Source organism: Betta splendens, chromosome 1, assembly GCF_900634795.4.
Source record: "Betta splendens chromosome 1, fBetSpl5.4, whole genome shotgun sequence".
Classification (NCBI taxonomy): domain Eukaryota; kingdom Metazoa; phylum Chordata; class Actinopteri; order Anabantiformes; family Osphronemidae; genus Betta; species Betta splendens.
In genome coordinates, this window is record NC_040881.3 from 4273197 (window position 1) to 4300814 (window position 27618).

Sequence of the window (27618 nt, forward strand, 5' to 3'; positions counted from 1 at the left end):
ATACATTCAGAGGTTTGTGAACCCTTGGTGGAAGAACCGTGTTTGGGAATTGCTGTTTTGAAATCAGGATGTTTATCAGCACCTAAAGCTATGTTTGCAGGCCACACATTGTGAAATACATCGTTCAGATTTCTGATAAAAGACTCAGTAAAATTTGCACAGCTGTCTGTTGTGTCTCCACCTCCTTGGCTGTGGATAATAGCAGCTGCTTGGCAGAGATTCTAGTTCTGAGGATGAGAACGACGCAGGTTCCTCCGCTGCGCTATGCAAAGTATGCATAAAGAAAAATGTTAATGCTGATCAGCAAGAGCGCATTGAAACAGCAGAACCGGGACCACAACAAGTTCTCTTTGACACTGGGAACTCTGGGAGCTGGAGTCTCCTCCGATCGCTGCACTGCTGCAATGCACAGGGCGGCCACTCGACCACATGCCAACCGCCGAGCTGGCTGAGAGCCTGCAACATCACACACACACACACACACACACACACACACACACACACACACACACACACACACACACACACACACACACACACACAAAGGAAGTTACTCACCCGCTACAGCAGCTACTGCAGCATGTGTGTGGATGACTCTTCATCACAAGATGTCTAATTTCAATCCAAGTGCTGTGAAACTACTAACCCTGGGAGGTACGGTGGCTGAGAGGTGACACTTTCTGTAAAGGGATTTCTCCTTGTGGCTCCTCGCCTATTGTCCACCAGGTCAGATTATGCAACTAAGAACAGAAAAACAAAATACACTGTTCATTAAGCTACAGTATAACGTAAATGTCATAAATACTATAATTGCATCACTGGACCAGATCGAAGCGTGGTGACTGATCTTCCACAATGTTTTCATGTAAGGCCTGTGTCTTGATGAATGTTTTTTAGAGGTTGATGTTTGTGATCTGAGTTCAAGCTCAGGCTGCGGCAGAGTCAAAGGTGACAAATGGCTCTGCTGTAGTATTGAAGGTTGAGGTATGAAGCATTTGATGCGTCATTCCATTGTGTGCAACGTTATCTACACTCGGTGAACTCGCTCCTTGCAGTCGACTGTTGATCTTGGATTTAGAGGCCACTGCTCCTGTAACTGTCTTTCACCGGAAACCAACCTGTTCTGCAGCTTTACCCTCATCTGCTTTAATCTTAGTAGATATTGTTACAGGTGTATCAACAGAAAATGGACTTGCACAAGCTTACCTAGCCCTGTATCTATGTGTACACACCTGTTCGTGGCCGGGCGGCGGAGTGAGCAGTGACACTACAATAACCACAATAGCAGTGAGTCCACAGAGCAAGATAGCGAAGTGGAGGTAGTGGACGCCACGGAGCACTGCAGGTGCCGAGTCCACAACGCCACATGTGGGAGGAGGGAAGGCAAACTCCAGCACCATCCTGCACACACCCACCACCAGACCCACCATCAGGCCCCAGAATGCACCCTGGTAAAACACAAACACACACACACACGACATGCTTTAGAGCTGGTTTGAAATGTCCACTCCTGCGTGTACGAGTGTAAATCCCGGAGCAGCCCCGTGTGGCTCATGGGTGTGTCTGGCTCATAACAAGCTCACTTTCCCGCTGTGGGAATCTTTCACCATGGTGTCACAAAGTGTACAAAGAACCTTCTATCTCTATCGCTGCTCAGCCTTCAGAACAGAATGTGATCTGTGCGGTTCAACTTATCGCGAAATAATGAGCTTGAGACACAAACGTACTCCTACTTCACTTCTCAATACGTTGTGTAACTTACTTAACTCACTTACACCAAACCATTTTCTCTTTCATCTGCTTCTCTCCCTGATGGGAAGGTTTGAAAAAAGTTAATATTGTTATAAAATATGACATGACAAAATACTGTACTTTTAACCTTAAAACATCAAAAGATTGACCTTAATGTTTGAGGTGTATATTGATAATAAGGAAATTGCGTTTTCATGAGTGATATTTGCTCATCTGCTTCACGCCGCGCTTTCTAGCTGTGAATTGTTTTCTCAGCACAGCGTCAGACGAGTCAGCGTGAGACACATCCTGTGCAGTGACATTTACCCTTTGACCCCATGAGTCAACACAAGAAATTCTGAAAGTGATAAGCTGCCTGTGTTTACCTGCATAAATAAAAGACTGAATATGTTGTTGATCTACTGTAACTTTTATTAGGTCTAAGGTGATTGTAGTATTCCAGGGGTGTCAGTCTTAACTAAACACACCGATGCTGTCGTACACAGCTTCCTAAACTGGAGGTCATGTATCAGAGGATTGTCAGCTCGATGGATAAATGATAAAAGTAAAGTTTACATGGCAATGAAAGGAAAAACCCCGCCAATAGAGCTCAGACACGCCCAGAAATCAAGGCCTGTGTAATTAAACGACCCTGACCGTACAGAGGTTGGAGCGTGTTGTCAGATCTGGATCAAAACCTGGCCTTTTTACAGCATTGTTATGTCTTTCTGGCCCACCGTCTACCAGTAATCACTCCCTCATACTGTTATGAGACACAAACGATTACTTTCCTTTATTGAAATCAAAGAGCAGCATGTTCACGCTTGCAGAGGAAATCCCTCACTTGAGGCGCTCACACATTGTATGTTCACACACGTGGGGTCTACAGCATTCAGTGAGTGAGGGATTTCTGCACAATGCTGGATCCCATGTGGGACCAATTAAACTGTGGTACAGTGGAAGAGAAAGGACAAAGCCGGTGAAGAGGAAAAGCCCATAGTGGATGTTCTGCAGGTTTCAGAATGGAGAGAAATCTGAATTGGGTTTGGTTAGATTTACACAAGTAAAACTGTCTGTCTTTGAAGCAATCCCAAAAGCACTTATTTGTAAGATAATCATCACCGTAATCCCCAAATGTAGCACATATATAGACTCCACAAGGACTCGTGTATGTGTTTATGTGCGTTCTGTGTACCAACCTGCTCATTAGTCCTCTTCCAGAAGATGGCCAGAGTGAAGACGGCCGTGACCGGGGGGGCCAGGCAGCTTGTCACAGACTGGATGTAGACGTAGAGTTGGCCGCTATTGGCAGACTGCAGTATGGGGATCCACACGACGCTTGCCACCACCAAGATCACCGTCACAATCCTGGAATCAGCGCGAATCAACACAAATGCCTCCCTTCAGCGTCCACATGGAGCCCGAGCCCAGCGCGAGCCCCCGGTCTGTGGGCGTCATACCTGCCGACCAACAGCAGCTCTCTCTCCGAGGCCCGAGGTCGGTGCTTCTTCCAGATGTCCATGGTGAAGAGCGTGGAGCTGCTGTTGAATATGGAGGTCAGCGACGACATCAGCGCCGCCATCATCACAGCGATCATGAGGCCCCGCAAGCCTGTGGCACCAACGCATGCACGGACCTGAAGCGCATGCTCCTCACTTAAAACACCTGGAAGTCAGAACCTTTGCGCTTCTCACCACTCGGCATGAGCTCAACGACCAGCTTGGGGAAGGCGATGTTGGAGCATCCCACCTCAGTGCCACACACGCGCACACACTCCTCTGGGTCGACACAACCCACGGTGTCTGAAACACGAAACGCAGGCACGGGTCATTTACACAGAGCGAGACATGACATTAAATATTCTTCATTAAGAATTCACGTTCTCTAGTTTCTAGTGTAAGTTGAAGTCTCGACTACAGGTAATGTATAATTAAAGCACTGTTGCTGGGACTCAACATACTGATATCTTCTTAAAACCCATTAAAGGGTATTACAAAGAAGCTTATTAAGGCTAAACTGAAGGAGTGTGATTTATTCTTTCTACTTCCCTCCATATCATGTGTCCACATCTACTTAAAATGCCTCAGAGACGTGTAGACGCCTGTACGCAACTATGAACCTCTCTGTTGTGTTACATAATGACAATCGCACTCACAAAAGCAATCTGCAGTCGTTTGTCTGAGTTGGTCGTCGTATCGTGTTACTTTTTAAACGAACACTTTCACAGACAACGCGTCACCCGTGAAAACACCAAACCCGACCTCGTTTTCTGCTTCAAACAGATGTTGATCGGTGCGTCACAGTGTTTTACCGGCGAGAAGCAGCATCATCGTGATTAGCAATACGTCTGGAATGTTCTGTTCCCACTCCACAGTGACAGTAATCACAAGTCCTGCTTTTATTTTTATCACTGTTAATTGGCCTAAAAACTATTTTGGTGCAGGTTCTTGGAGTTGAACCGGTTCCCTGGGTCGTTGATCCCGGGTGAACGCGCCCCCTCCCCGTGCGTCCGCTGGAGGAGGGTGGAGCCGCGGAGACCGTCTCCTTCCTACGCCGTTACCGGACCCTCCGCCTTCCTGCCCCCGGGAACCCAGCTTCCGCTGCCGGATTCCAGGCCCTGGGCACGCACCGGCACCTCCAGGACACTGCGTGCCGAGTGTGGAGGGACGTTGGACCGGGACACAAGCCGTGGACGCGGACGCGGACGCGTTTGGGACGAGCTAACGAAGAGAATGTGCCTCGTCAGCGCAACAGTTGGACCGAGTCGCGCCGAGTTTCAACACACTTCAGGGAGGTTTCATAACTTTTTTTTCTAAGCGCCTGTTCCGCTTCCAGTTGAGTCACCGGCACACAGACGGTACAGTCACCCACACGGAACCGGGCCCGTCAGGTGAAGGCGTGGCGCTGGGCGGGGAAGCTTTGTTCCCAGCACCTGGATGTGAGCGCGCGACCGGAGACTCGCGCCGCTCCAGCTGCCGCCTTCCCCACCGCAGGATCCGTTTCCCCGGTAACGCGTAATGACGGGAGCCGACCCCTCGGAAAGTCGCCGTGTCGCTGTGGTTTTCGAGCCCAACGGTTTGCTGAAACGTCGGGTTTAACTGAGGACATGGCGCTGTCGCAGATCCAGTGTCTGGACGATCACCACGTCAACTGGCGCGTGAGCGAGAGCAAGCCGGAGTTTTTCTACAGCGAGGACCAACGGCTGGCGCTCGAGGAGCTCATCGCCAACGGCCGCGAGGCGTTCAGGGACCACATCACCAAGCATGGCGTGCGGGACTTCCTCTCCGAACCAGAGCTGGAGCGGATCGAACGCGCCGCGGAGGCCTACAGACCCGGGTACGAGCACTATCCGAAGCCAGAGACGCCAGGCCCAGGGAACGTCACCCCGGGGTCCTGGGAGGAAGCGGGGGACGGCGAGGTGTCGCTGCAGTACTGGCCAGACCGCTCCGAGGCCTCAGTGGCGGAGCTGGACCTGGGGTGGCCCGAGGCCATCTCGTACCGAGGGGTCACCCGCGTGACGGTGTACACGCAGCCCCCCACGGAGGGGCACACGCACATCAAGGAGGTGGTTCGGAAGAGCATAGCATCGGCCCAGAAGGTAGGAACGGAAACACCGCAGTAGTGTGTTTATAGAGGAAAAACAACTAGTTAAGTGTATTTTCAGCTCCTTTAGTTCGACTTTGGAGTAAATATGATGATGTCATATACGTCTCTTGTTAGAGAAAGAAAATGTTTGCTTTTACGACACTACATCATCTGACAGCTATTTAGGGAACTAGGTATTTTTCTTCCCACTTTTCTGTTAAAAACATCAGACAAACTGCTAATACACAATGAACAAACAAGCGGGCGATTTCCTCCTCCTCTCCCATCAATCATTTCATGACCCATCAGTTTGACCCAGTTTAGAGGCTGAGGTTGGGAAGCACTTGACCAGAGTACAAACTAATGATCGACTTATTGTCATAGTAATAATTACAATAATGGGAGTCATTGTTTTGTGCAGGGGTTCAAGTAGCAGTTGTTTTCTCATTAACACTCCCGTCGTTTGCTTTATTATCTTTCATTATTTGTGCCTGTGCTTTCTCACAGCCCTCCCCTCTTTTCACTGGTTCCAGCTCACACATGCACATGACAAAGGTTTAATAAAACGAGTTGAATCTTGACACGGCAGTGGAAAAATGCCCTGCTGTTATTCTGCATGTCACACAGCGGCGTGCTGTAGATCACCTTTCCCTCTCGCACACACAAATGCTGGCACATGCACGGAACGTTTACAAGGCTAGCTTTGTCCCAGCACAACAAAAGAAACATAATACGTAAATAGATTGGAATAAGCTGTTTTTAACTGTGTGGAACACAGTACAGCTCCCGGCTCAAAGCAGCAGACGTTAAAGTGTGCTCAGCTCAGTAGCCATTTAATAGAGGTGAGAGGTGTGTTGTTTTGTGTACACTACAGTCAGCTGGTAGCTGGTTCAGAAGGAAGAGTGAATAGACTGTGATGTGTGAAATGTTCCACACTGTCACTAATACTGTTGCGTTGTTAAACCCAGTGTTCGTCCAGCTCACACTTACTGGACTGCTACAATACCCCCCCCCTCGCATGGAGGATTCAATTCATTGTTCAAATCCATTCCTCACAAGTGCATAGCTTCCTCTGACGCTTTAATAGGATTAATGTTGTTGATAAGAGTGTTTTAAATTTGACGCACCCTTATGGTCCGGGAAACTAACTCCATTTGTTCTTTCCTGTGCGCGTGTGTGTGATTTTTCTTTTCTGTCTGTGTAGGTCATAGCTGTGGTGATGGATGTGTTTACAGACGTGGATATCTTTCGTGACCTGCTGGATGCGTCCTACAAACGCAGAGTTCCTGTGTACATAATCCTTGACATGGCTGCAGTTGCCAGCTTTCTTTCCATGTGTGGCAGAGCTGATATGCACCGTGGACACCTGAAGGTACAGTATACACTAATATTTTGATGAACTGATGTCAGATAGATGCCTACACTTCATAAATATTTGTTTAATAATTATTTCAAACACAATTAGTCCTAGCATTTGGTAATATTTGTTCATTAAGTGCACACTTTAGTAATGATTATGTGACATACACAAGAAATATTGCAAAAGAAGCACATGTTTCATGTAGGTGTACCTGCTCTTTGCCTGTAGGCTGGATTTCTTTGTTATTCTTTGCCTCTGTGAGTTAAACTGGTCTAGGCAGTAACAGAAAGTACTTATTTCATGGGGGCTTTTTAAAATCGTTTAAACTGGAGGCCAGAACGACACTGAACACATTCCTGTCTGCGCTGCAGGCGATTAAATCAACCACGCTCAATGTCACTTCACTTTCTGTATTATGTTTCTCTTTCATTTCTCCATCTGTCTTCCTCACAGCTTTAACCACTAGAACTTTTTCAACTTCTTTTTTTATGTGGCATCTTTTGAGCATTTATGACTATAGATTGTGTCTCCTGTGAGATTTCACAGAGATCGCCTACTTCTGAGTATAACGCTTGGCCTTCAACCACACCCTTATCACAGGCGCAAAGACAAACACCACAGGGTGTGTCATACAGTCACGCTCATTCACCATGAGTCCATGCTCTAACTTGTGTAGGATCTGAGGTTATCTTCATATTAATAAAGAAGAAAAAAGAAAACCCGCTCTTTTCCTTTTCAACCTAGTCTCTTCCTACTTGTTTTCACTTTTGCTCACTGTAATCCTTACACTAATCAATACATGATCCCCAAGGCTTTTGTTTAAATAGTATTAACATAGGATGTGTGTCATGTGTGCAGAATCTGCGGGTACGCTGCTGTGGAGGAGTAGAGTTCTTCTCACGCTCAGCGCAAAAAGTGCGTGGATCTCTGAGCGAGAAGTTTCTCCTGGTTGATGGAGACAGAGCTATCTCTGGCTCATACAGGTGGGCGGTAAATTAAGTTTTCTCTTGAGTGGTTGAGAAGTTTAGTAGAAACAAATCTGAGCATAGTACCAGTCAAACGCTGCTGTGAATTCACATTTTCCGTTTTTGTGTGACTCTAGTTTCACCTGGTCCTCCTCTCGCCTGGACCGTAACCTCATCACTGTGATCACCGGACAGGCAGTGGAGACTTTCGACCTGCAGTTTCGTGACCTCTACTTCACGTCCAGAAGTGTGTCTCTCAGCAAGGTTCCAATGGTAGACGAACCAGCCCCCGAGCCGGTCCCTCAGGTGGTGCCTGCCCCGGTGTCAGCCGCTGTTGCCAGGAAGCTCATCAATCCCAAATACGCCCTCGTTGCCACGGGAACACACACCAGTCCCTCCTCCTCTGACCAGAACTCCAGCAACAAAAACTCAAATCCCCAGAATCCAGCTGGACTGAAAATCCTGAAAGGACGTCTTAAGGAGGTCATCGAGGAGCCTCCACTACACCCAGGACTGGCTAATCTAGAGAGAGCTTACCTGATCCCATACCTGCCCACCTGGCCAGACCCAGACCCTCCCAGTGATGTGATTGGTTTTATCAACATTAGAGATGAAAAGCGGGCACATCAGGTTCACCTCCAGAGGTCGGAGAGGTTTGAAGTTAGCCAGGCTATACGCTTCAGCGCTCCGCTTAGCCTACCAGTCCAGACTGAAGAACCCATTGTAGGTCGGAATAAAGAGGCTGCTGGAGCTGCCAAACCTCCTGCTGGAAATACAAACCCTCAGACGTCTGCTCCTGACGGTCCGGCCAACCAACAGCCCGAAGAGCAAAGGGACACAGCAGTGAATATAAACCAGAGCGATTCCAGAGAGGCTCCAGAGCAGCCTAACTCACCTCCAACGCAGGACACACACAATCCAAAGGCAGAAACTCCCACTACTACTACCCCTACCACTACTACTACTACTACTACTAATACTACTAATACTACTAATACTACTAGTAGTACAGTTGAGCCAGAACCAATAGACAATCCTGAAAAAACTCCAGAGACACAACCTGTTGCTCCCCCTGTTCCTAAACGCCGCACTGTGCATTTGATCATAGACCCTGTCCCCTTACCTCAGCCTCAACCTGGACAACCACAGGTCACTTTGGTAAAAATGGACCCAATAGAAAGTGTAGATGGGCCTTCTAGCAAAAAGGAAACCGAGGAGAAGCAAACATTGGCCCGTCGTCGGCTAACGTCAAAGAACGATGGCAGGGACTCCGGCAGCAACGACAACGGCAGCCAAGACAGCACCAAGGTCATGTGCGACCGCCAGGCCAACGACGACCCCTCCAGCGCCTCCACAGCGTCGGAGGAGGAGTTTTACGAATGCGCCCCGCAGCAGCCCAGTGACCCCCTAAGTAACGGAGTGACCACAGGGTCGGGCCGCGGGCCTCGCCAAGGAGACGGAGTCAACATGATGGCGCGCCTGTCTCAGAGCATGCTGGACCTGCGGGAGCCCAGCCAAGGCCAGGACAGCGCCGCCCTCCTCCGGGAGTCACAGCAGCTCCGCAGGCTGCCCTCGCCACACAGGCACATAGGCCAGGTGAGCGTCCAGGAGCAACAGCACCGCTGTTATTGGAGGGCGCAGGTTTCCTGCCTTTCACTGTCTGGTCACATTTCTGTTGATTTACCCATTGATTGTGAGTGGAAGCTTTCCAGTAACAGCGGCGACAATGTACACGATAACACAATGCTTGTCTAAAGCCCATAAAAGCTTTAATAGTGTTAAAACTTGCAAAAGGGCTGTAATAATGTTATGACAGTTTAGCGTTTCTACCAACTCCCTTCATTAAGGGTGTGTGTCAGCGGGGAACCACAGCAGGTTCCCACTTGCTTACAATCAACATTGTGCCATTCCCTTTTCCAGTGTAAAAGGTGTGTGTGTGTGTGTGTGTGTGTGTGTGTGTGTGTGTGTGTGTGTGTGTGTGTGTGTGTGTGTGTGTGTGTGTGTGTGTGTGTGTGTGTGTGTGTGTGTGTGTGTGTGTGTGTGTGTACACGTTTTTCCTTCGACTTGGGGACCATAAACCACGTTTTTGCTATCAAGGTGAGGACACTGCGACAACGTGGGGACATTTGGCAGGTCCCCACCAGTGCGAAAGCTTTTTTTGAGGGTCAAGATGTGATTTTAGGGCTGTGTTTAGAATTGAGTTTTGGTTCAGATTACAGCAAAGATTAGACGTCTGCCTTTATTTCTGATGGTTAGAGTGAGGGGCTAGAAAGGCATTATGTCAATAGAGGGGCCCCAAAAACCTGACTGTGTGTGTGCGTGCGTGTGTGTGTGTGCGCGCACGCACCGGGATAGAGGGCTCTGCTGATCATTCCAGGAAGAATGATGAAGATGAACGGCAGCATCTTGAGATAAGCAGCCAGGATCGATGCTCCTTTCACGTGACTCATGTTTTTCGCAGACAGGGAACGCTGCACAATCACCTGCACATACAGAGACAAGAGAGGTTTAAAATCCCAAAATCTACATCTAGAAGCAGGATTTACAGGAAATAGACACAAATAAAGTTAGTGCCTTTAAGGTAAATCTTCTAAAAATGTGTAGATACATTATGTACAACACGTTGTGAGTAGCTTTGCATCATTGTGAACAAGATGAAACCTGAATGTTCTGACTCAGGAATGTATGGATCTACAGTATAATTAGGACCTCTTCAAAGAATGGATCGATTGTATGTGTTTTCCAAAGTGGAATATGTTTTGGATTTGTTGATCAATTTCCAGTCCATGTTGGATGAAAGACCTGAAGAAAACGCTTATTTCCCCACTTCTAGAGAAGATTGTGTAAAGGTTTCAGCCTCTCGCTGGATGTTTTATCTGCAGCACTTGACAGTCATTCTAAATTTGCCATTGCAGCACTGAGTGGCCTCAAGACACTGACGCAACATGTTTTCCTCTCCTCCAACAAGCCAATACAGTATTGTGGGAAGGTATTTAACCCTTCACACATTTTTCAGAGACAAGCTTTTTTTCACATGTGAAAACTGATACAACCTAGATTCGTTACTGCCTTTATTTACTGACAGTCTGGGGACCTGTCCCACATTATTCCACATCCTTGATCATTTCCCCAAACCGGAAATAAAATTAGTTAGACTATAACTTTTTTTAAATTTATGAGAATCTAAGGGTCTACAGCCACAGATCTGGAGCACATTGTGTTTTTTTGCAGTCTTGTTGAGTCTTCTCTGCCCTTTTTCTGTTTAGCTGTTCCAAGCCTCGCGCTCTCCAGGTCGTGACGCGCGACTGCGAGGACCCAAGGTGATAATTGCCAAACCAGGAAGTTACCATCGCCCCAGCAGAGCGGCCGTCCCCGTGATCGGTGGCCATCGCTACTGGCAGGGTCAAATGCTGCAGCCGGACTCAGCCAAGCAGCAGAGCCGCTCCGGCCGGTCCCCGCGCCGCCACAGCCCCGGCTACAGGAAGCCGGACCACGCGGAACCACAGCCAACCAACCCATCGGGGTTGCTGGGAGTGTCTTTGTCAAAACTGAACAATTTCAGACTCTTGAGGGCACGAGGAGGAGCGTCGCAGAAGAAAGCGCCTCAAAGTAACAAGGCTGCCAGGTAAAAGTGGAGCACAGGTACAAAACACAGAGGACTTCTCTGTCCTTTCATGTTGTCACATGATGAGTGACATACAGAGACTATAAATATATATATTGACAGTGTCAACATGGGTTGACAGATTTAATTTGTTACATATCAGTTATTTATGTTTAGTTTTGAATTAACTGTCATCTTCATTCCTTCATTTGTCTTTTCTAAAAAGTGCTGCGACTTTTGAAACTGATGTTTGTGAACCAGCCGTGTTCATTTACAAACTGTTTGACGTATCCAACATGCGCCACGTTTCTAGCTTCTTTCAACAGAGAATTCGCACACAGCGAGGAGCAGATCCGTTTGGGTCTCGGAGAAAATCCCTCCTGTTTTGTGCAAACTCCATTCACCAAACATGGTCAAATATGTTGTCGGTCCTCAGATATTTGAGTGCGGTTCTAGTGATGGTGTGATACCACTGCGCTCGGTTACTGACACGGTGAGGCTGGGACAATTGTGTTGCTTTTGCGTGTTTGTCGTGTTTGTAGAGACAAACTGTATACGATGTGGGACCAAAAGTGAATGTTAAATAAAAATGTAGACAACTTACTATTGTCTCTGAGTTTAAGTAAGTCAGCAGTTCACTGCTGCGACACCCAACTATATTTTGTGGAATCATTATCATACTGAGGGTGAAATAAATCAAGCTTATCCTACATGCGTCTGGAAATGATTCAAAACAGTTTGATTACCGGGTTTGACTGTTTCTGCTGTGTCTGTACACTGTAGGAAAAAAGCTAATTGTAACCTTTAGGTTTCTACAGACATTTTTGAAGCCTGGCGTTTGGATTTGGCACAGTGTCCTCTGGGCAACAGGGCGGAGCCGACCTTTTTCTTATTTTCTGCGGTTTGTGGATGCAGCCACATTATCAGAATTCAGTCTCAAAAGAAAAAAAGGAGCCTAAACAAAACCAAACTAACTCATAGGGAGAATAAAGTAAACCCTTGGAACCAGTGAAGATACACAGACACATGTAGAAGCTGCCATAAACTACAATACTTCACTAATGATGTCTGGGTGTGTCCTTGTGCTCCCGGTGTACCTGGTCCGTGCACCAGTACCAGGTGCTCAGTATGGTGAGCCCCAGCGTCATGCCGGGCCAGGGCAGGTCCCCGGTGGCGGCGTGCCGGAACAGGTGCATGGCGTCTCCACGCGGCAGGTGACACGTACTGTTGGGAATGATCTTACTGGGCACCGCCAGGCTGTAGACCTTCTCCAAGTTACCGTAGCCTCCAATTTTGTTGAAGGCTGTGGACCAGGAGCACAGAACTCCCCTTACCGTCCATTCATGACGCATTGCTTTAGCTTTTGATGAGCGGGTCGGTAGGTACCGGTAATTGTCAGGATGATTGCGCCTACGATCATGACAAATGTCTGCAGGGTGTCTGTGTAGATGACGGCCGCGAGTCCACCTGCAAAGACAAACGCACACGGGAGTGAGGAGAACCACGAGTCATGCACAGAAGCCTTGGCGTTGGCCGTTTGTGTACCTGCGATAGTGTAGAGAGCAGTGACCACCAGCATGAGGACCGTGGACAGGTAGAGGTTCCATCCCAGACACACCTGGACGAACAGGGCTCCCGAGTACAGGTCGGCCTGGGGACGGAAGCACAGCGGTCAACGATCCCTGCTCAACGGCACGCGGCCGCGAGTCTAAACGGAACGCCGTCCTACCGATATCTTTGTGAAGACGGACAGCAGCAGCGACAGCACGGCCAGGTAGGTCCGGATCCGCTCCCCTCCAAAGCGCCGGCCCAGGTACTCGGGCATCGTCACGATCTGAGCAGACGCAAGAGCGAAAGCTATGAACCGCTGCACAGCGAAGGTCAACCAAGGTCAACCAAGGTCGACGAAAGTGGTGACAGAAGTAAACGGGCCAGAGTGGAATTATGAAATAGACGTTTATTTAAGTAAAAAGCAGAAGTGCATGCACTTAGGGAGCCCACTGTAATCTACTCAATTAGAAAGCGGAAACTGGTTAAGTGTCATTTTAAGCCAAAGGGAGAAATTTGCTTTTGGATGCCAGTGTTTGAAGTTCTGTGAAACACCCTGTTGGGGAATTTTCCAGTGCTTGTTAAGAGAATGTTTGTTGGCACCAAATGTACCTGCAGAACCAGCCTCGACAAGCAGACGCTCAGCGCTAACTTACCCCCGAGGAGATGTAGACCGGCACGAATACCCAGGCCAGAGCCAGCAGCACATAGGTGGCCTGAGACAGACGGAGCACGGGCTTGGGTCAGAACGCCCAAAAGGCAAAAGACTTTTCATTCACGTTGCTTCGTACTGACATCAGGGACTGATTCATGCTTTGTGTGTCTCACCTCCTGGAAATAACTGCCCCCGCTGCTGCCCCCTGCTGCCCCCTGAGTGTTTTTACATTCACTCTGTGTAACTCAGCTCAGTGCACCAACAAAGAAATACCATGTTCACAGATGAGCTCCGACTCGTTTAATGTTTCCACTCACATTCCACTCAAAACCAGCAACGGCGATGCCTCCAGCAGCTCCAGCACCGGCCAGACCGATGAAGAGGCCCGAGCCCTCGGAGCTGGCGAACATAGACGCCCCGATCTGTGCACAGAGGAACCGGCGCCTCAAACACATTGTTCTCGATTGTTTTATATGAGCATTCACCTAAAACCATCAATAAATGTAAATATAATTTAATCTAGATTTTAAATTCATTTTCAGTACATGGAACTCTGGCCTCACTGTGACGAACGTGAACAGGAAATATCAGAAAATCAATCAAAAACCAAACGGCAGCAAACCAACACTTTCAGCTTTGTTTCATTGCGTCTCCTTTTCAGTAAATCACCAAATAAGTCTATAGAGTCGACTTTTCAAAAATGTAGATGAAGCATGACAACACAATGAAACAATATTAGGATGTTGTGCCATTCATTTAAGCTTGGAAAGACTACAAGATATTAATAATTGATGTTTGCAGTGTCTTGAACAAGAGAGCCTATAGTAATGTACCTGTATAATTTTACTGTATTAATGAAGTAGCCAAATACTTCATCGTTATTGTGGAATTAAATCATTGCAGTAACTATTGCACCACATCTGTACATTCTATTATTATTTTGCAGTTTATTCCCCTGATGACAATAGAAACAGCCCACAGGAGTTTTCTGATCTTTCTTTGTGCCTACACCAAGGTTTTAGCACTTTATTAGTACTTTCTACATGAAACATCAGCAGGATGAGAGGGACAGATGTTACTCACCGGCCACCAGGCCATGTCGCGACCGGCCAGGAAGTATCCGCTCAGAGTGTTCCTGCTCACCCTGCATGACGACTGACAGACAGGACAGTTACACGCTGACACACACACACACACACACACACACACATCCACCGCACACCCACTCTTACCCAGATGCCCACAGCCAGGTTCAGAAGGAAGTAAGTGGCTATCACAATAATGTCCGAGAAGCTGAAGGACCGAGACAGGGTGTAGAAGTTGCTGGTGGAATTAGACATCTTCAGGGGTCGCGGTAACGCTCATGGAACCTCTCATCAGACTGATAACGGGCAAACGTCTGACAGTCGACACTAGGAACACTACAAGAGAGCCACACGCAGCCCTGGCCGGGAGGTCCTGTCTGTGCCGAGCTGCAAGCTGCAACCGAAGCCCCACGGGGTGTGAGCGTGAAGAGGGCGGACGGCTGCTGGAATTGATGATTAAACACATCAACTTAATGTGGCCGACACACACACACACTGCTAGGCGATGGTGGAGAGCGTGCTGTGGGTGGACGCAGCAGATGCCCGTGTGGACCAGGGTCCACACACACACGCGGGTGGTCAATCATTGGTGATGACAAGTTTATAATCATTAGCGTCTAAACACACAAGCGTCTGCTGCTAAGTGCTAAGTCGGCCCGACGGCGCTGTTTAACAGCGCTCACTCCTTTATGGACTCGTGGGTTTTACATGAACTTTCTCCAGGAGCCCAGAAAAAGACCAAAGCTGCTCTGAAAGGTGTGGGTCACAGATCCACTCACTTCTGCTTCAGCTGCTTCAAAGAGCAGCAGTGAAGACTTTACCAGATTTAAAATCAGACGTAACTCAGATTACAGCCTGGAATGACTGAGACAGCATCAGCCCCGACCTTCAACTAAAGCAACAGTGTGAAAACTGTACTTCTTCATATTTACACTGTTGAAGAAGATGTGCTTACTTCCACGACTATGAAAATATGCTGAAACACTTCAAATTAATCAAAATTGATTGTTTCTTTACCTCCAGCGCCTTGCTCGGTCTGTGTTTGCGTTGATGTGTGAGACTAATGATGATGTGTGTGACGTCAGGGTTTCTCCATCGCCACCATCTGCTGCTTATAGCAGACAAACAGCAGCCAGCAGAGTCTGTGACACTAAGACTAAAGCAAACTCACTCAACTGCTCTTCTCTGACATCTTGTCAATGACTTTTGTTATTGAGCTTGGATCAAAAGTGTGATGTACTCACTTGTAGACAGTAGTTACAGTGTTAGGTGGTATTTTTGTTTTAATCTTGTGAATTATTAAATTGTTTTAATGCAGACACATCTGTAATTAATTTAATTTTTTTTTTCTCTTTAGATTATACAGAATTTATGCTCCATAGTTTTATGTTCATATAATTTGGTTTTATTGCAACTCCTACTTAAATAGTATCCTTTTCTTAACACTGTTGCTCTTTAAATTTAAATGTGTACAAATGGCATAACATTGTTAATTGTGTTAATTCTGTGAACCTTTGACTTTTCTATAAAATCTTGCATTTTCGTCCATCTTATTGTGGCCAGATTTGTTACTTCCAACTATAAAAACACAAATGTTCATTTTACAATAAAGTATTTTCCAGTGTTTCAAGGTTTTTCAGAGCCGGTGAATGATTCCATACACACCAGCAGGTGGCGGTGTGGAGCAGCATCGCTTGTGTGTGATTCGCTAATAATGAAGACGAAGGAGGGATCTGTAACCCGGAAGTTAAACGTCACAACAAAAAATTGCCGGGAAATCTCCCTCTGAGGTGATGCTTAGAATCGAACAAAACGTTATGAAGACTCTTTAAATGTGTCTTCGTGTTTAGAGGGATTTATTACGGTTTCTGTGATTGTGACGAGCTTGTGTCAGAGGCTCAATGGACGAATATGACGAGTTGTTTGAAGTCCAGGACGACTTCGACGAGCAGTTCGCCGACGAACTGGAAGTTTTGGCAGAGTTGGAGGGTGAGCGAAGCAGCTGCTAAATAAAGTAGCTTTAACCAGAAAATCGCAGTAGAACCTCTGGTCAGATGTTAATTTGTATTTTTGTCTAATTACAATAATAAAGTCGTCATAAATAGACACGTACACAAAAAAGCTTTTACCGTGTCTGAACACACATTTTGCTTTTGTTTGCTTCTGGTTTCATTCCAATCATTACAAATGACTTAGACTAACTCTACTGTTCATTATTGTCTGAGCAGCAATTGATGATGTATAATAAGAGTTAATTTGAAAATCTGCAGATTGCTGAAAACTTGCAAACCAATTATCTTTGTGTGTTTTTAATGGTTTAGAGGAATCTTTCAAACCAAAACGTTCTGCTCGGGGCCCAGCAGACGATATTTCAGACATAGAGCACCTGCTGCACGACCAACCCATCAGTGAGTTAGTTCGGGCAGTTCATTAGGGTTTGGTCAACACTGTGTTTTGCTTGTCCTGTTTAAACCTGATTTATCACATTTTGTTCTTTAAGCCCCAAAAGCGAAGAGGCAAAAACAGGATGCCAGCGTGGCCAAACGACTTTTCAACACATCACAAACTCAGCAGAGCAAAGCCCCGGCACATGGAGATGACATCACTCCACCATCCTCTCCAGAGCAGTATGAGCCCTCTCACACCTTCAGGTAGGACAGAAGACAGGTGATGATCATGTTGTAAACTGGTGAAGTTGAAAAACAGGGTGGTAAAGTTTTATCATGTTCACAGAAAAATATAATAAAAACATCTAATATACTTATTTATGTTTGTTGTCTAGAGCTGCTTCTGCTGTGTTAGATATTAGTGGCTTTGCTGCGATCCCAGAGACTCCCAGTCGACCTGACACAGCAGCCCCAGCATCTCTGTGTGTCCTGAAACGACCTCCCTTAGAGGGAGAGTTCATTAGTGTGACCGACTCGTCTGGAAGACGGGTCTACCTCAGACAGAAGGATGCCAGCACAAGGGTAAACTCCTCAAAAGTTTTGTCAGACATTCTGGGCAGCGAAACCTCGGTTCAATTATTTTCTCTGCTTCACTTTCAGGTAGCGGAGTCCAGAATAGTACCCAACTCCTATGGTTCACTGGGACTGCTAGCTGTGCCTATTGGTGAGCTGAAAGAACAAGCGGCTGAGAAGGTGAGTGACCAATAACTGTTTGTGCATTGTCTGACGCAATGCAACAAATCACACGAGTGATATATTCTGATGAACAAAACCATACAAAACAATTTAAAATAAAGATTTACAAAAGGTCGACAATGTCATAATTGTTATATTATATTTAATTATGTCTTATATATTTAATTATTTCATGTATTAATAGTACAACAACAAAATAAAAAATAAATCACATCACAAGGTTTGTCTTTTTGTTAAACCAGCGCCATCAGCAGGTTGTGGAGGAATCTGAGCGCCTTACAAAGCTGCTAGCCAGGTAAATCACCATCTGTGATTTAATAAAGATATTTAAAATGATAACATGTAATACAATGCAAACACCTACATCACCTGTTTGACGTATTTTGCGTTGTTGTTGTGTATTTTTAGTAGTGTGAACGATGCGTTTGTTGAGGCTGAGACCAGAGAAGACAAAGAGAATGAGGATCCTGAAGACGCTGAAGCCCTCGCCTCTCGCCTCTGGGTGGACAGATTTTCTCCTCGACACTACACAGAGCTTCTCAGTGATGACGTAAGTGATGCTTCTGTTAAACTAGTGCATATTTGTGAGTGTGACCAAAAAGCTGGATTCACATTCAGACATTTGCCTTGAAAAGCTCATCTCCTGTCATAATGTATTGTGCAGTGTTGCAGGGATCATCTTCAAATACTCCCCAACTGTGGTTCTATTTTTGTGTAAAGTCTGCTGGCAAAACAAGCAAGGGTGCATTTTACTTTTTTTTTTACTGAAAACTTCAGTCATCGAATGCTGTTTGAGCTGCGTGTGTTTGTTTCTTCACAGTTTACCAACCGTTGTCTGCTGAAGTGGTTGAAACTTTGGGACACTGTTGTGTTTGGAAAAGAGAGGAAGTCCCGTCCTTTTCGTTCTGACAGACAAGCTTCCAACCAGAGCTCATTCAAACCCAATCAAGGCAACCAAAACCAGAATCGCTTCAAGAGTAAGATTGAAGTGACGGAGGAGCTTCTTGAAGCAGAACTGGACCAGTACAAGAGACCCAGATTTAAGGTTCAGCATGTTCAGCACAGCACTGTTTATGTTTGATGACCTGTGGTTGGTACAAAAGACAACATTCTTCTCCCTGCAGGTGGCTCTGTTGTCTGGTCCACCAGGTTTGGGGAAGACGACCCTGGCACATGTTATAGCTAAGCATGCTGGGTACAATGTGGTGGAAATCAATGCCAGGTAAGGAAATGCTGATCAGAACTCACAGAAAGGATGCTGGCAGCGGTCCTCAGTGGTTCTGTTGTTTCTGCAGTGATGACCGCAGTGCAGAAGTGTTTCAGAAACGCATTGACACAGCGACTCAGATGAAATCCGTGTTAGGCGCCAACGAGAGGCCAAACTGCCTCATTATTGATGAGATCGACGGAGCGCCTGCGGTAAATAGTGGACACATTAATAAAAAAAAAAAACATTTGCTACGATTACACTTTAAATTGCATTGTGTTTTTTTTCCTGTGCCATTGAACAGGCTGCCATCAACATCCTGCTAGCAGTCCTGAACAGGAAGGACGGACATGGAGCAGAGGCCGCTGCAGAGACTGCAAAGAAGAAGAAGAAGAAGGAGGCCATCCTGCTTCGACCAATCATCTGCATCTGCAACGACCTGTAAGCGGAGCTGGTGTTTCACGCTAAGAACAGTTGCATACATTAAGGAGCCACTACTGCTGTGACGTTTATTTTCAGTAGTGTCTTTGCAGCCGTTCTTACGACTTTTTCTCCTTTAGTTATGCCCCAGCTCTCAGACCTCTCAGGCAGCAGGCCTTCCTCCTGACGTTCCCTCAGACTCAGACTTCCCGCCTCGCACAGAGACTGGCAGAGGTCCATCACACACACACACACACACACACACACACACACACACACACACACACACACACACACACACACACACACACTTTAACCCTTAAAAAAATGGCAGACATAAAAGCAACTAAACGAATGAGGCCTCCTGCTTACGCTGAGTTTGTATTTGCAGATCTCACTGCGACAGGGGATGAAGGCAGACACAGGCACTTTGACGTCTCTGTGTGAGAAGACTGACAACGACATCAGATCTTGTATCAACACACTACAGGTGGCTGGTCTGGATGTTTTTGGCAGCTAAAGTGATGTGTAAGTATTAACAGGAGTGTCTCTGTAGTTCCTCTACAGTCGTGGCCACAAGCAGCTGGACACAAAGACCCTTCAGTCTGTCTCTGTGGGACAGAAGGACCAGAACAAAGGCTTGTTCCATCTCTGGCAGGAGATTTTCCAGCTGCCACGTACAAAACGGTACCGGGTGTTACACCTCCAAAGCAAATGTTTTATTTATTTCCTGTATCTTCACCTGACGATGTCTAATTGTTGTGATGTAATGCGATTTTAGGAAGCGTGTTGGTGAAGGGTTTGAGGAGGTGCCAGGTTCAGGAGGTGGAGCTCAGAGATTTCAGCACATTCTACACTTGGCTTCATCTAGTGGAGAGTATGAAAAGGTCTCTCAGGTAAACAATATTAATAAATATTATCTTCAGGGCCTCAAGTCACTATACAACATCAGAAACACTGTAATAATACTTTGTAAAATGTTACATTGTGGCCGTTTTCTTGTTTTTTCAGGGTCTGTATGATAACTTCCTGTCCATGCGCATCAGGGACCCGAGCCTGATGAGTGTCTGCGACGCTCTGGACTGGCTGTCGTTCTCAGACAGGCTCCATCAAGTCATTCTGCACGGCCAGAACTTCTCTCTCATGAAGTACCTCCCCTTCCTGTCTGTCACATTCCACTTCCTGTTTGCCCACACGCATGTGCCCCGCATCAGCTATCCTCACAGCCAGCACGAGGTACCGGGTGACTACATATATAGCAGAAGAATGGAAGCCACTCCAAAATGTTCTCTGATTCCTTGTTTTCTTTACAGGCTGCCTCTCGGCTCCTCGGCAGCAAGAACGCCTTGGCCACCATGTTGAGTGACATCCCAGCATGCATCAGAACAAGGATCAGCCAACACATCCTAAGCCTTGACATTCTGACACTGCTGCTGGACATCATCTGTCCCAAACTACGGCCTGTATGTCAGACCCATGCTGTCAATATATTGTGCAAATGAAGGATCAGGATTCCCAGTTTTTAGATCAGAGTCCAGAGAGGTCATTACTTATGTATGTTTCCCTCCTAGGTCAGTAATAATGAAAGTCGTACCATACAGCTTATACCAGAGCTGGTATAGACGAGGATTCATCAGAAAAACAAATGAATTGGATGCAATGACTGTGACTAATCTAAAACCCTTTGCTTCTTTCAGGTGAATCCACAACTGTTCAGCAGCAAAGAGAAGGAGCAGATGCGTGAGTTGATCGACACCATGCTGGCCTACAACCTCTCCTACAGGCAGGACCGCACACCTGAGGGACAGTACACATACGTGCTGGAGCCGTGAGTACACAGACGCATGCACACACCCCTACACTCCCCTGGACACAGGCAGGTGATGAAGGTCACCGCCACCCTGTGCTTCTGTGTGATGGCTTAGAGCATAATCCCCTTAACGCCTGCTGTTTGTGCGATGCTGGTCTCATGGTGTGGGAGCAGGGTGACAGACCCGCATCGGTGGGGTGGATCGACCGGATGATTAGGTTGTAGGAGGAGTGACGGCAGAAGAGACCATTCATAATGGAGAGAAACCTAAAATGAACTGGAAACATGAAAGGAGCGAATGAGAGGATCGGCGCTTCATCATCTGTTCATTTTGCGGCTGCTGAGGGCTGTGACGGCCGGTTTCATCCATGCCGGGCCGGGATGAGGACGAGCCCCACGCCCGGAACGCCTCCTTCCTGCAGGCCCGCTGCGACGAGGTGCTGGTCACCAACGACTGGTGCCTGCCGCTAGTGCTGGCGTTGCTGCTGCTTCTGCTCGTCTACACGTTCCTGTACCTGCCCTCTCTGGCTCACCACAACGCCACGCTGTGAAGAGACCCGCAACATTCAGAGGGAGTTTACAGCAGAGACAATGCTTTTCAACTTCAACAAACCCAGTGGACACGGTTCAGGTGTCTGACAAGAGAGACTGGAGGTCGTGGATCATCAGAATATCAAGTCTGTGAATGCCGTCAAATGAGCTAGAATAAGTTGGAGAAGAGAAGAACATGTGGCAAAACGGAACCTGCTGCCTCCATCGTCCGATTCTGGAATGACTGCAAACAGCTGGATGGAGAAAAGAAGAGAACTAATGCTGCCCCTGAGGGCTCTCTACTGCATCATAAAACACTTGCCAGTGAAGCTTTTATATTCTTAATCTGCAGATGAAGAAACTCACGTGTCATAACAACACTGTTTATCAGAGAATGTGGCACCTTTTAAGTAAAAAGCTCATGGTAAAGCTCTGGAAACTGTTATTTATGTTATATTTAGGTGAGAGTCCGTGTGTGCGCTGGATGGAGATCAGCAGTAAGAGGATTAGGGTTTTAAAGAATTACAGCTTTGGTGCTTTATTCTGGAAAACATGAACAATGGCATCACAGGTGGAAGCATTTGTTTCTGTGTTTCTTGTTTCTGTGTGTGAGCCGCGTATGTTCGTATGTTGCATGCAGGCGCGTTGAGGAGGTGGTGAGGTTCTCGGGCCTGCCTCCACGGCGCCAGCTGACGTATCAGGCCAAACAGACCATCAGCAGAGAGATGGCGCAGGAGAGGATGAGGAGGGCCGAGCAGCTGATGCTGCAGCGAAACCCGGCGGTGAGACCTCGCACCCAGCACTTTGTGGCTTGGTTGAGCACGGTCTTAATGAGCACGTGTCCTAACGATCGAACGCGTCTCTAATCCCCCGCGTTTGTCCAACGCAGAAGCAGGAGGAGAAGAAGAGCAGTGGTCCTAAAGCACCTATGAACCATCAGCAGAGGCTGGAGAACATTGTCAAGCAAACGATAGTGGAGTCCAGGGTGAGACCAGCAAACCCACACAGACACCAGTGGAAAGAATCGGTACCTAGGTGTTACCATGGCAACGGGAGGGAAATACATCCATCTTATTCCCTTATGTAGCAAAAGGGTGATAAAATATAGTACTCACCATGTAAAATGATGAGAAAATGAGCAGTTGGTGGAGCGTCTGATGTTTTCTTATTTTTAATGAGAGACTCTGGGACCTCTCTTAGCGGCTCTCTGCATTTCTACCTCCTTCCTATAGTTATGTGTTAAACACCTGTAGGTGGAGCCAGAGAGAGGCTTCTGTTTGCACTGAATGTCAGGACTCTGACAGCTGAGGGGTTTTAGTAGAGCAGCACCAGAGCGCTGGAGAGAGTGAACCTCTAGAGGGCCGAAACTGGAGCGACGACGGGCCCTCGGGTCCGGTTCCTAATGGTGCGCCTCAGAAATGAGGCTAATGAGAGGTGGCATTTACCGATAACGACCTTGATGTAGAGGACAGTGTCTCACAAACCATCTGACTGACTTCATCCTCCTCATGTCTCTGTGTTCATGTCCCACAGCCGGAGGTGGACTTCTTTGGCCGAGCCGTTGCCCCCAAACCTCAGAGAGCGCAGGCGTCCTCGGACACAGGTAGGACTGAGGTTCACTTTCACATTCACGTGGCTTCATTTGACTAAACCCTCTGAGAGCACAGGCTGTTCAGGGGAAAATGCCTCAAGGCCCATCGGGTCCAAACACACCAGGGGGAAGAGCTGATGTGTGTTACGTAACATGTCTAATTCAGTGCTGCTGTGACAGACTGCAGGCGACCGATCAGGCCTCTGCAGCCGCGACGCCTGCCTTTACTCAATGACGATCAAGTCAACACTTCACAGCCTGAGATACACTCTCATTTATGTGTGTGTGTGTCTGGCTTCGTGTCCTAGTTGTAACATTTGCAAACAAACGTTCGGAGAGTCGTGACCCGCTGGAACAAAAGAGTCGGGTGTTCAGACGAATCACTGGGCCACAATAAAAGTAGCTCATTTGCATCAACAATAAGGGTCGTTAACAGCATTAGTGGCTGGTTCTGCCTCATTCATCCTGCTGGAGTAAACATTTAGACGGCAGCGACGCCACTTCTGCTCCGTTTTGCAGTAGCTTTGAAAAAACATCTTCAAAGAGCAACTAGTTCTGCTCAGATTTGATCAGACTGGTTTTGATTTGTGGATTTGAGTCACATAAACTTCAAAGAGTTGCAGCATTCGTACAGTCAGTGTGGACGTTTACAGTAAATATTGGGGTGAATGTGTTAATGTGTGGTTGAAACTGGACACAGTAGGTGGTGCCTTTTTCACTCGCAGGATCAGACTGTTCCAACCACTGTACTTCACTAAATACTGACCCTGTTGGGTCCAGCTGCAGCCTTGACTCAAGGCTTCATTCATTATTTATTAGCTTGCGTCCCGGCTGCTGGCGTGAACATGGAGGCCTCACACAAAAACCTTCTGTTGCCAGCTTTTAATGGAGGTCGAACGTGTATAAGGACTGTAGATAAGTCACCGGAGTGAGAAAAGACGAGGGAACGTGGTTGTGAATGCCTGTAAACGCAGCTCCGTCTCCTCCCCAGGTGAGAAGTGTGTGGTTCTGGCCATGGGAACAGCAGTGGGAAACAGTGACGTGTGGTTCCGGTTCAACGAGGGCATGTCCAACGCTGTCCGGCGAAGCGTCTACATCAGAGAACTCCTGTAACACTCACTTTATACGTCCTCGGCCCCGTTTGATCATTTAATGGTCATTTACTTCTACCAGAACATAAACAGTTGCTGTTCTTCTGCAGACAAGTTCCTTCTCAGTCATGGTTTTGTCCTTTAGCCAACAGGTTGTTTTCTATTAATGTTTTTTTGTCTGTTTTCAAGCTCTTTTCTGATAAAGATGTAAATATATATGGTCCTAACAACAATCTAATCGTGGCCTAAGACGACTTCACAGACTTCCGTCTCCACTGTATATCGTTTTCCTGTGTCATATGTTTGCATTGGAATCAATCCATCATCCAGCTGTTAAATTCAAAACAGTCTTTATTTTGATTGACAGTGTAAAGAGCCAATAAAAACGCAGAGTTGTTGAACATTCCTCAGCAGTTTATCGAATCAAACCTCTAGAAAGCTACTGGGCGCTGGACACACTCGCGCTCACACACACGGTCTCAACATAAATTAACAGCAATCAGGAGTGTCCGAATAAATAAACGTGATAGTAGCAGTAGTGTGTGTCTGTGTGCGTGCGTGTGTGAGCTAGTGCAGCGTGCTTGTGTGTTGGAGTGCATCTACATCTGGGATCCAGTGTTTGTGCTCATTAGAGGATCACACACTTGCTCTTCTCCACCCAGGGGTTGGCTCTCATCAGCTCCGGGTTCAGAAACGGGTCTTCACAATAACCGCCTTCGACCCACTTCACCAGCCTGCAGCAGGAACACACACACACACACACACACACACACACACACACACACACACACATGGTCAGCGCGTGAGAGGCTGGACAGAGTACACCCGTAATGTTCCCAAGAGAAATGTAACTTTCATGGAGCATCAAGCAGAGACTGTTTGTTATGTCGTGACCCGGTCAGCTGCTCTTGATTGATGGAGGTGAAATATGTGTAGACTTGAACGAAAACAAATGTTCACATCTGATCCAGGAGAACAAGTTGTTCTTACAAAGAATGAAGAAATACTTTTGGTTTTGCAGTCAGACGGTTTACGTGACCTGTTGCTTTTCAAGCTTTATTTTGAAATTTAAAAAACCCAGACAGACTTTTCCTTGATTGTGTTAAACAGAGTTAAAGAACTGCATGTGCGTGCACGTGCGTGCATGTGCGTGTGCGCTCACTCTGTGACGGTGACGGACGCCTTCTCTCTGCCCATGCCCAGCTGTCTCTGAAGGCTCTCCACTTCTCTCTTCATCTGTGGGACGTCCAGCTCCTCCATGATGCTTTTAACACAGAGCAGAGCAGTGAGCAGCGAACACGTCTTTCTGTCACTGCTGTTTCCCTCTGCCGATCATCTCACGCCCCCGGAGCGAGGACCTGGACCCGGGGCGGAGAAGCCCTGCGCCGGGTCACATCTGCGCTGAGCTGAGCTGCAGAGGATGTGGTGGACGGAACGGACGAGCCGAGGACGGAGGATCCCGATCAACGGAGACCGAGCGCTTCTCAAAACAAGTTTCACTTTGTTGATGCGCGAGAAGCTCGCGTGACGTAAACACAGCTGAGGGACTTCAGTTTGTAGGTTCACCGCTTCCTGTCCAAGAGGTTTATAAAGCGAAAGACTATTCAAATTAACAAACCGCCAATGAAAAGCTCGTCAATCTCAGGATCTTTGGAGCCGGAGCCTAAATAATTCACACGTGAGCAGCAGTTGAAGCAGATGCTCATCGATGCATTGTTTCTGGGTAAAAAATTGCCCTGATTCATATTGGTCTGAAATAAAATGTTTTATTTTTACAAATAAGTTGTAGTTTATTCAAATGAGACTTAACTGCTGTTTTTCAGTTGTAAATCAGCTTTTACTAGGGTTATGTATTGTTTATATTTACTGTTCCACTACAGCTTAGAGTAAAATCTGGGTTTTAAAAAATTTGTCGGAGAAAAGACCTGAACTTTGATTGGAGGGGAAATACAGAGGTGAACACATGAACCAGGAGCTTTAAGGCTCAGTAACCTCATCCTGCATGATGAATGATTTTATTTGAGCAAACGGCTAAATGCACAACACCAAACCGTGTTTCTACAGTGAGTAGCACCAAACCACGGAACACCGGTTGGTCAGTGATGGGAACAGCTGAGCTAAACTTTGGGAGAGCAAGTATTTACACAATTTAAACACCGTTTCCCGTGAAATTCGCGTTGTCCATTACACGCATCCCTCCATCCCTTCTACTCTCCCTGTGCTGAGTCCTGCCCCTCCCAGCCACAGGCCCCGGTACAGCAGGAAGAGCGGCCAGGCCGTGGCTCCGCTCAGCCTCATCCCAGCCAGCGTTTGAACGGATGGAGGCGGCTTCCTGCCTCCTCCACCGGCACCCCCCGCTGCGTCGCTGCAGCCCGACATCCTCCATCACTCAGCGCAGGCGACAGCGGCGACCCTAAAGCAGCTCAACGCCGATGTGTCGTGATGGAGACGCCGGCAGCGCGCGCGCGCGCGCACGAAGCTCGGCTCTTACCGTCAGGCCTGCGGGACAGGAGCGCTGGTCGAGTGTCTGAGCGGCCGCTGATCGAGGGTGTGGACCGGGCTTTGGCGGAGAGAGGACGCGCTGAGACGTGGTCGGCTTCCCCGGCTTCAGTGCGGGACGACGAGGAGGAAGAGGAGGAGGAGGAGGAGGCGGCTGTGCGCGCGGCGCAGGGCACTCCCCTGCGCTCCGCCCCGCAAGCGACTGGATGCGGGATGCGCAGGCGGAGAAACGAAGCCGCGCCGCGCCGCGTCGCCCGCTTTGACAGTCAAACGAGCGCCGGAGCCCGGGACGCGCCTTTATGGAAATCCGCACGCGCAGCGAACGCGAGCAGGACAGGAAACACGCAAATGAGGACGCGCTCCAGAGGGAAATCAGGCCGAGAGTTAATTTTCTTTTCTGATGACCGGAGAGGATGTCGGTGCGTTTTAATAGACTGCACATTCCCAGGACCGGAGACCCTCCCCCTCCTCCCCCCTCCGCCCCCGAGGAGACGATTCGGCGCACAGACAATCTGACTTCACGCGTTTCCTCTAGTTTTATTGTACCGCTCATCGCGTTTTCCCACAAATCTGACGCCACAGTAAATCTGGTGGAGATAACGCGATTCACGTCTCCGGTCTCGATACCGCAACACGTAAAATGGTACCGTTTACTAACAACGGCGATGACCAACATGCAGCTAAATGAAGTAGAACACGAAGATACAACATGCACATGCTCAGCTTATCGACGTTTTACAGTATAAAGCATTATAATCTGCTATACTTTCAAAAAGGTCTCAGGTCAGTTACT

The 27618-nt window shown here is 47.6% G+C and overlaps 4 protein-coding genes across 6 annotated transcripts; 2 read left to right on the top strand and 2 right to left on the bottom strand.

The window, feature by feature from the left end:
- Positions 1 to 74: 74 nt before the first annotated feature.
- slc5a10 (solute carrier family 5 member 10) lies at positions 75 to 14984 on the bottom strand. 2 transcript variants are annotated; one of them, XM_029145124.3, is made up of 15 exons: positions 14681 to 14942; positions 14532 to 14603; positions 13766 to 13870; positions 13450 to 13509; positions 12975 to 13079; positions 12791 to 12896; positions 12632 to 12712; positions 12343 to 12548; positions 9989 to 10124; positions 3426 to 3533; positions 3192 to 3342; positions 2931 to 3099; positions 1233 to 1448; positions 647 to 740; positions 75 to 456 (listed from the first exon to the last, which is right to left on the bottom strand). In XM_029145124.3, the coding sequence occupies exons 1-15, from the start codon at positions 14786 to 14788 to the stop codon at positions 263 to 265; spliced, it is 1911 nt and encodes a 636-aa protein (XP_029000957.2). In that variant the 5' UTR covers positions 14789 to 14942; the 3' UTR covers positions 75 to 262. The 2 variants fall into 2 exon arrangements, with proteins under 2 accessions (XP_029000957.2, XP_055368549.1); XM_055512574.1 differs by lacking the exons at positions 75 to 456; positions 647 to 740; positions 1233 to 1448 and adding an exon at positions 1478 to 2739 and having other exon boundaries at positions 14681 to 14984.
- LOC114852579 (protein FAM83G) lies at positions 4134 to 11848 on the top strand. The gene is made up of 5 exons (XM_029145092.3): positions 4134 to 5329; positions 6521 to 6688; positions 7535 to 7659; positions 7779 to 9237; positions 10908 to 11848. The coding sequence occupies exons 1-5, from the start codon at positions 4838 to 4840 to the stop codon at positions 11268 to 11270; spliced, it is 2607 nt and encodes an 868-aa protein (XP_029000925.1). The 5' UTR covers positions 4134 to 4837; the 3' UTR covers positions 11271 to 11848.
- Positions 14985 to 16272: 1288 nt separating the features above from the next.
- Positions 16273 to 24732, top strand: chtf18 (CTF18, chromosome transmission fidelity factor 18 homolog (S. cerevisiae)). Of its 2 annotated transcripts, XM_029145276.2 has the most exons (22): positions 16273 to 16522; positions 16855 to 16941; positions 17034 to 17184; positions 17316 to 17502; positions 17581 to 17673; positions 17919 to 17971; positions 18085 to 18226; positions 18497 to 18721; positions 18801 to 18898; positions 18972 to 19095; positions 19188 to 19324; positions 19444 to 19537; positions 19695 to 19793; positions 19860 to 19990; positions 20085 to 20199; positions 20315 to 20539; positions 20617 to 20766; positions 21001 to 21131; positions 22285 to 22426; positions 22534 to 22629; positions 23178 to 23247; positions 24227 to 24732. In XM_029145276.2, the coding sequence occupies exons 1-22, from the start codon at positions 16435 to 16437 to the stop codon at positions 24346 to 24348; spliced, it is 2760 nt and encodes a 919-aa protein (XP_029001109.1). In that variant the 5' UTR covers positions 16273 to 16434; the 3' UTR covers positions 24349 to 24732. The 2 variants fall into 2 exon arrangements, with proteins under 2 accessions (XP_029001109.1, XP_029001118.1); XM_029145285.2 differs by lacking the exon at positions 16855 to 16941.
- Positions 24660 to 27231, bottom strand: gng13a (guanine nucleotide binding protein (G protein), gamma 13a). Its single transcript, XM_029145300.3, has 3 exons — positions 26818 to 27231; positions 25489 to 25590; positions 24660 to 25060 (listed from the first exon to the last, which is right to left on the bottom strand). The coding sequence occupies exons 2-3, from the start codon at positions 25584 to 25586 to the stop codon at positions 24955 to 24957; spliced, it is 204 nt and encodes a 67-aa protein (XP_029001133.1). The 5' UTR covers positions 25587 to 25590; positions 26818 to 27231; the 3' UTR covers positions 24660 to 24954.
- Positions 27232 to 27618: the final 387 nt, after the last annotated feature.

Bases quoted from the DNA above. Each gene is read 5' to 3' on its own strand.
- LOC114852579 (XM_029145092.3), top strand. From the start codon at position 4,838: ATGGCGCTGTCGCAGATCCAGTGTCTGGACGATCACCACGTCAACTGG. The intron at 7,660-7,778 runs GTGGGCGGTAAA...GTGTGACTCTAG, and splicing joins GCTATCTCTGGCTCATACAG to TTTCACCTGGTCCTCCTCTC. The intron at 9,238-10,907 runs GTGAGCGTCCAG...TTTTCTGTTTAG, and splicing joins CACACAGGCACATAGGCCAG to CTGTTCCAAGCCTCGCGCTC.
- gng13a (XM_029145300.3), bottom strand. From the start codon at position 25,586: ATGGAGGAGCTGGACGTCCCACAGATGAAGAGAGAAGTGGAGAGCCTT. The intron at 25,061-25,488 runs GTGAGCGCACAC...TTCCTGCTGCAG, and splicing joins GCGTCCGTCACCGTCACAGA to GCTGGTGAAGTGGGTCGAAG.
- chtf18 (XM_029145276.2), top strand. From the start codon at position 16,435: ATGGACGAATATGACGAGTTGTTTGAAGTCCAGGACGACTTCGACGAG. The intron at 19,096-19,187 runs GTAAATAGTGGA...GCCATTGAACAG, and splicing joins AGATCGACGGAGCGCCTGCG to GCTGCCATCAACATCCTGCT. The intron at 19,538-19,694 runs GTCCATCACACA...TTGTATTTGCAG, and splicing joins TCGCACAGAGACTGGCAGAG to ATCTCACTGCGACAGGGGAT.
- slc5a10 (XM_029145124.3), bottom strand. From the start codon at position 14,788: ATGTCTAATTCCACCAGCAACTTCTACACCCTGTCTCGGTCCTTCAGC. The intron at 10,125-12,342 runs GTACACCGGGAG...CTGTATGTGCAG, and splicing joins GGTACTGGTGCACGGACCAG to GTGATTGTGCAGCGTTCCCT. The intron at 3,343-3,425 runs GTGAGAAGCGCA...TTGGTGCCACAG, and splicing joins CGTTGAGCTCATGCCGAGTG to GCTTGCGGGGCCTCATGATC.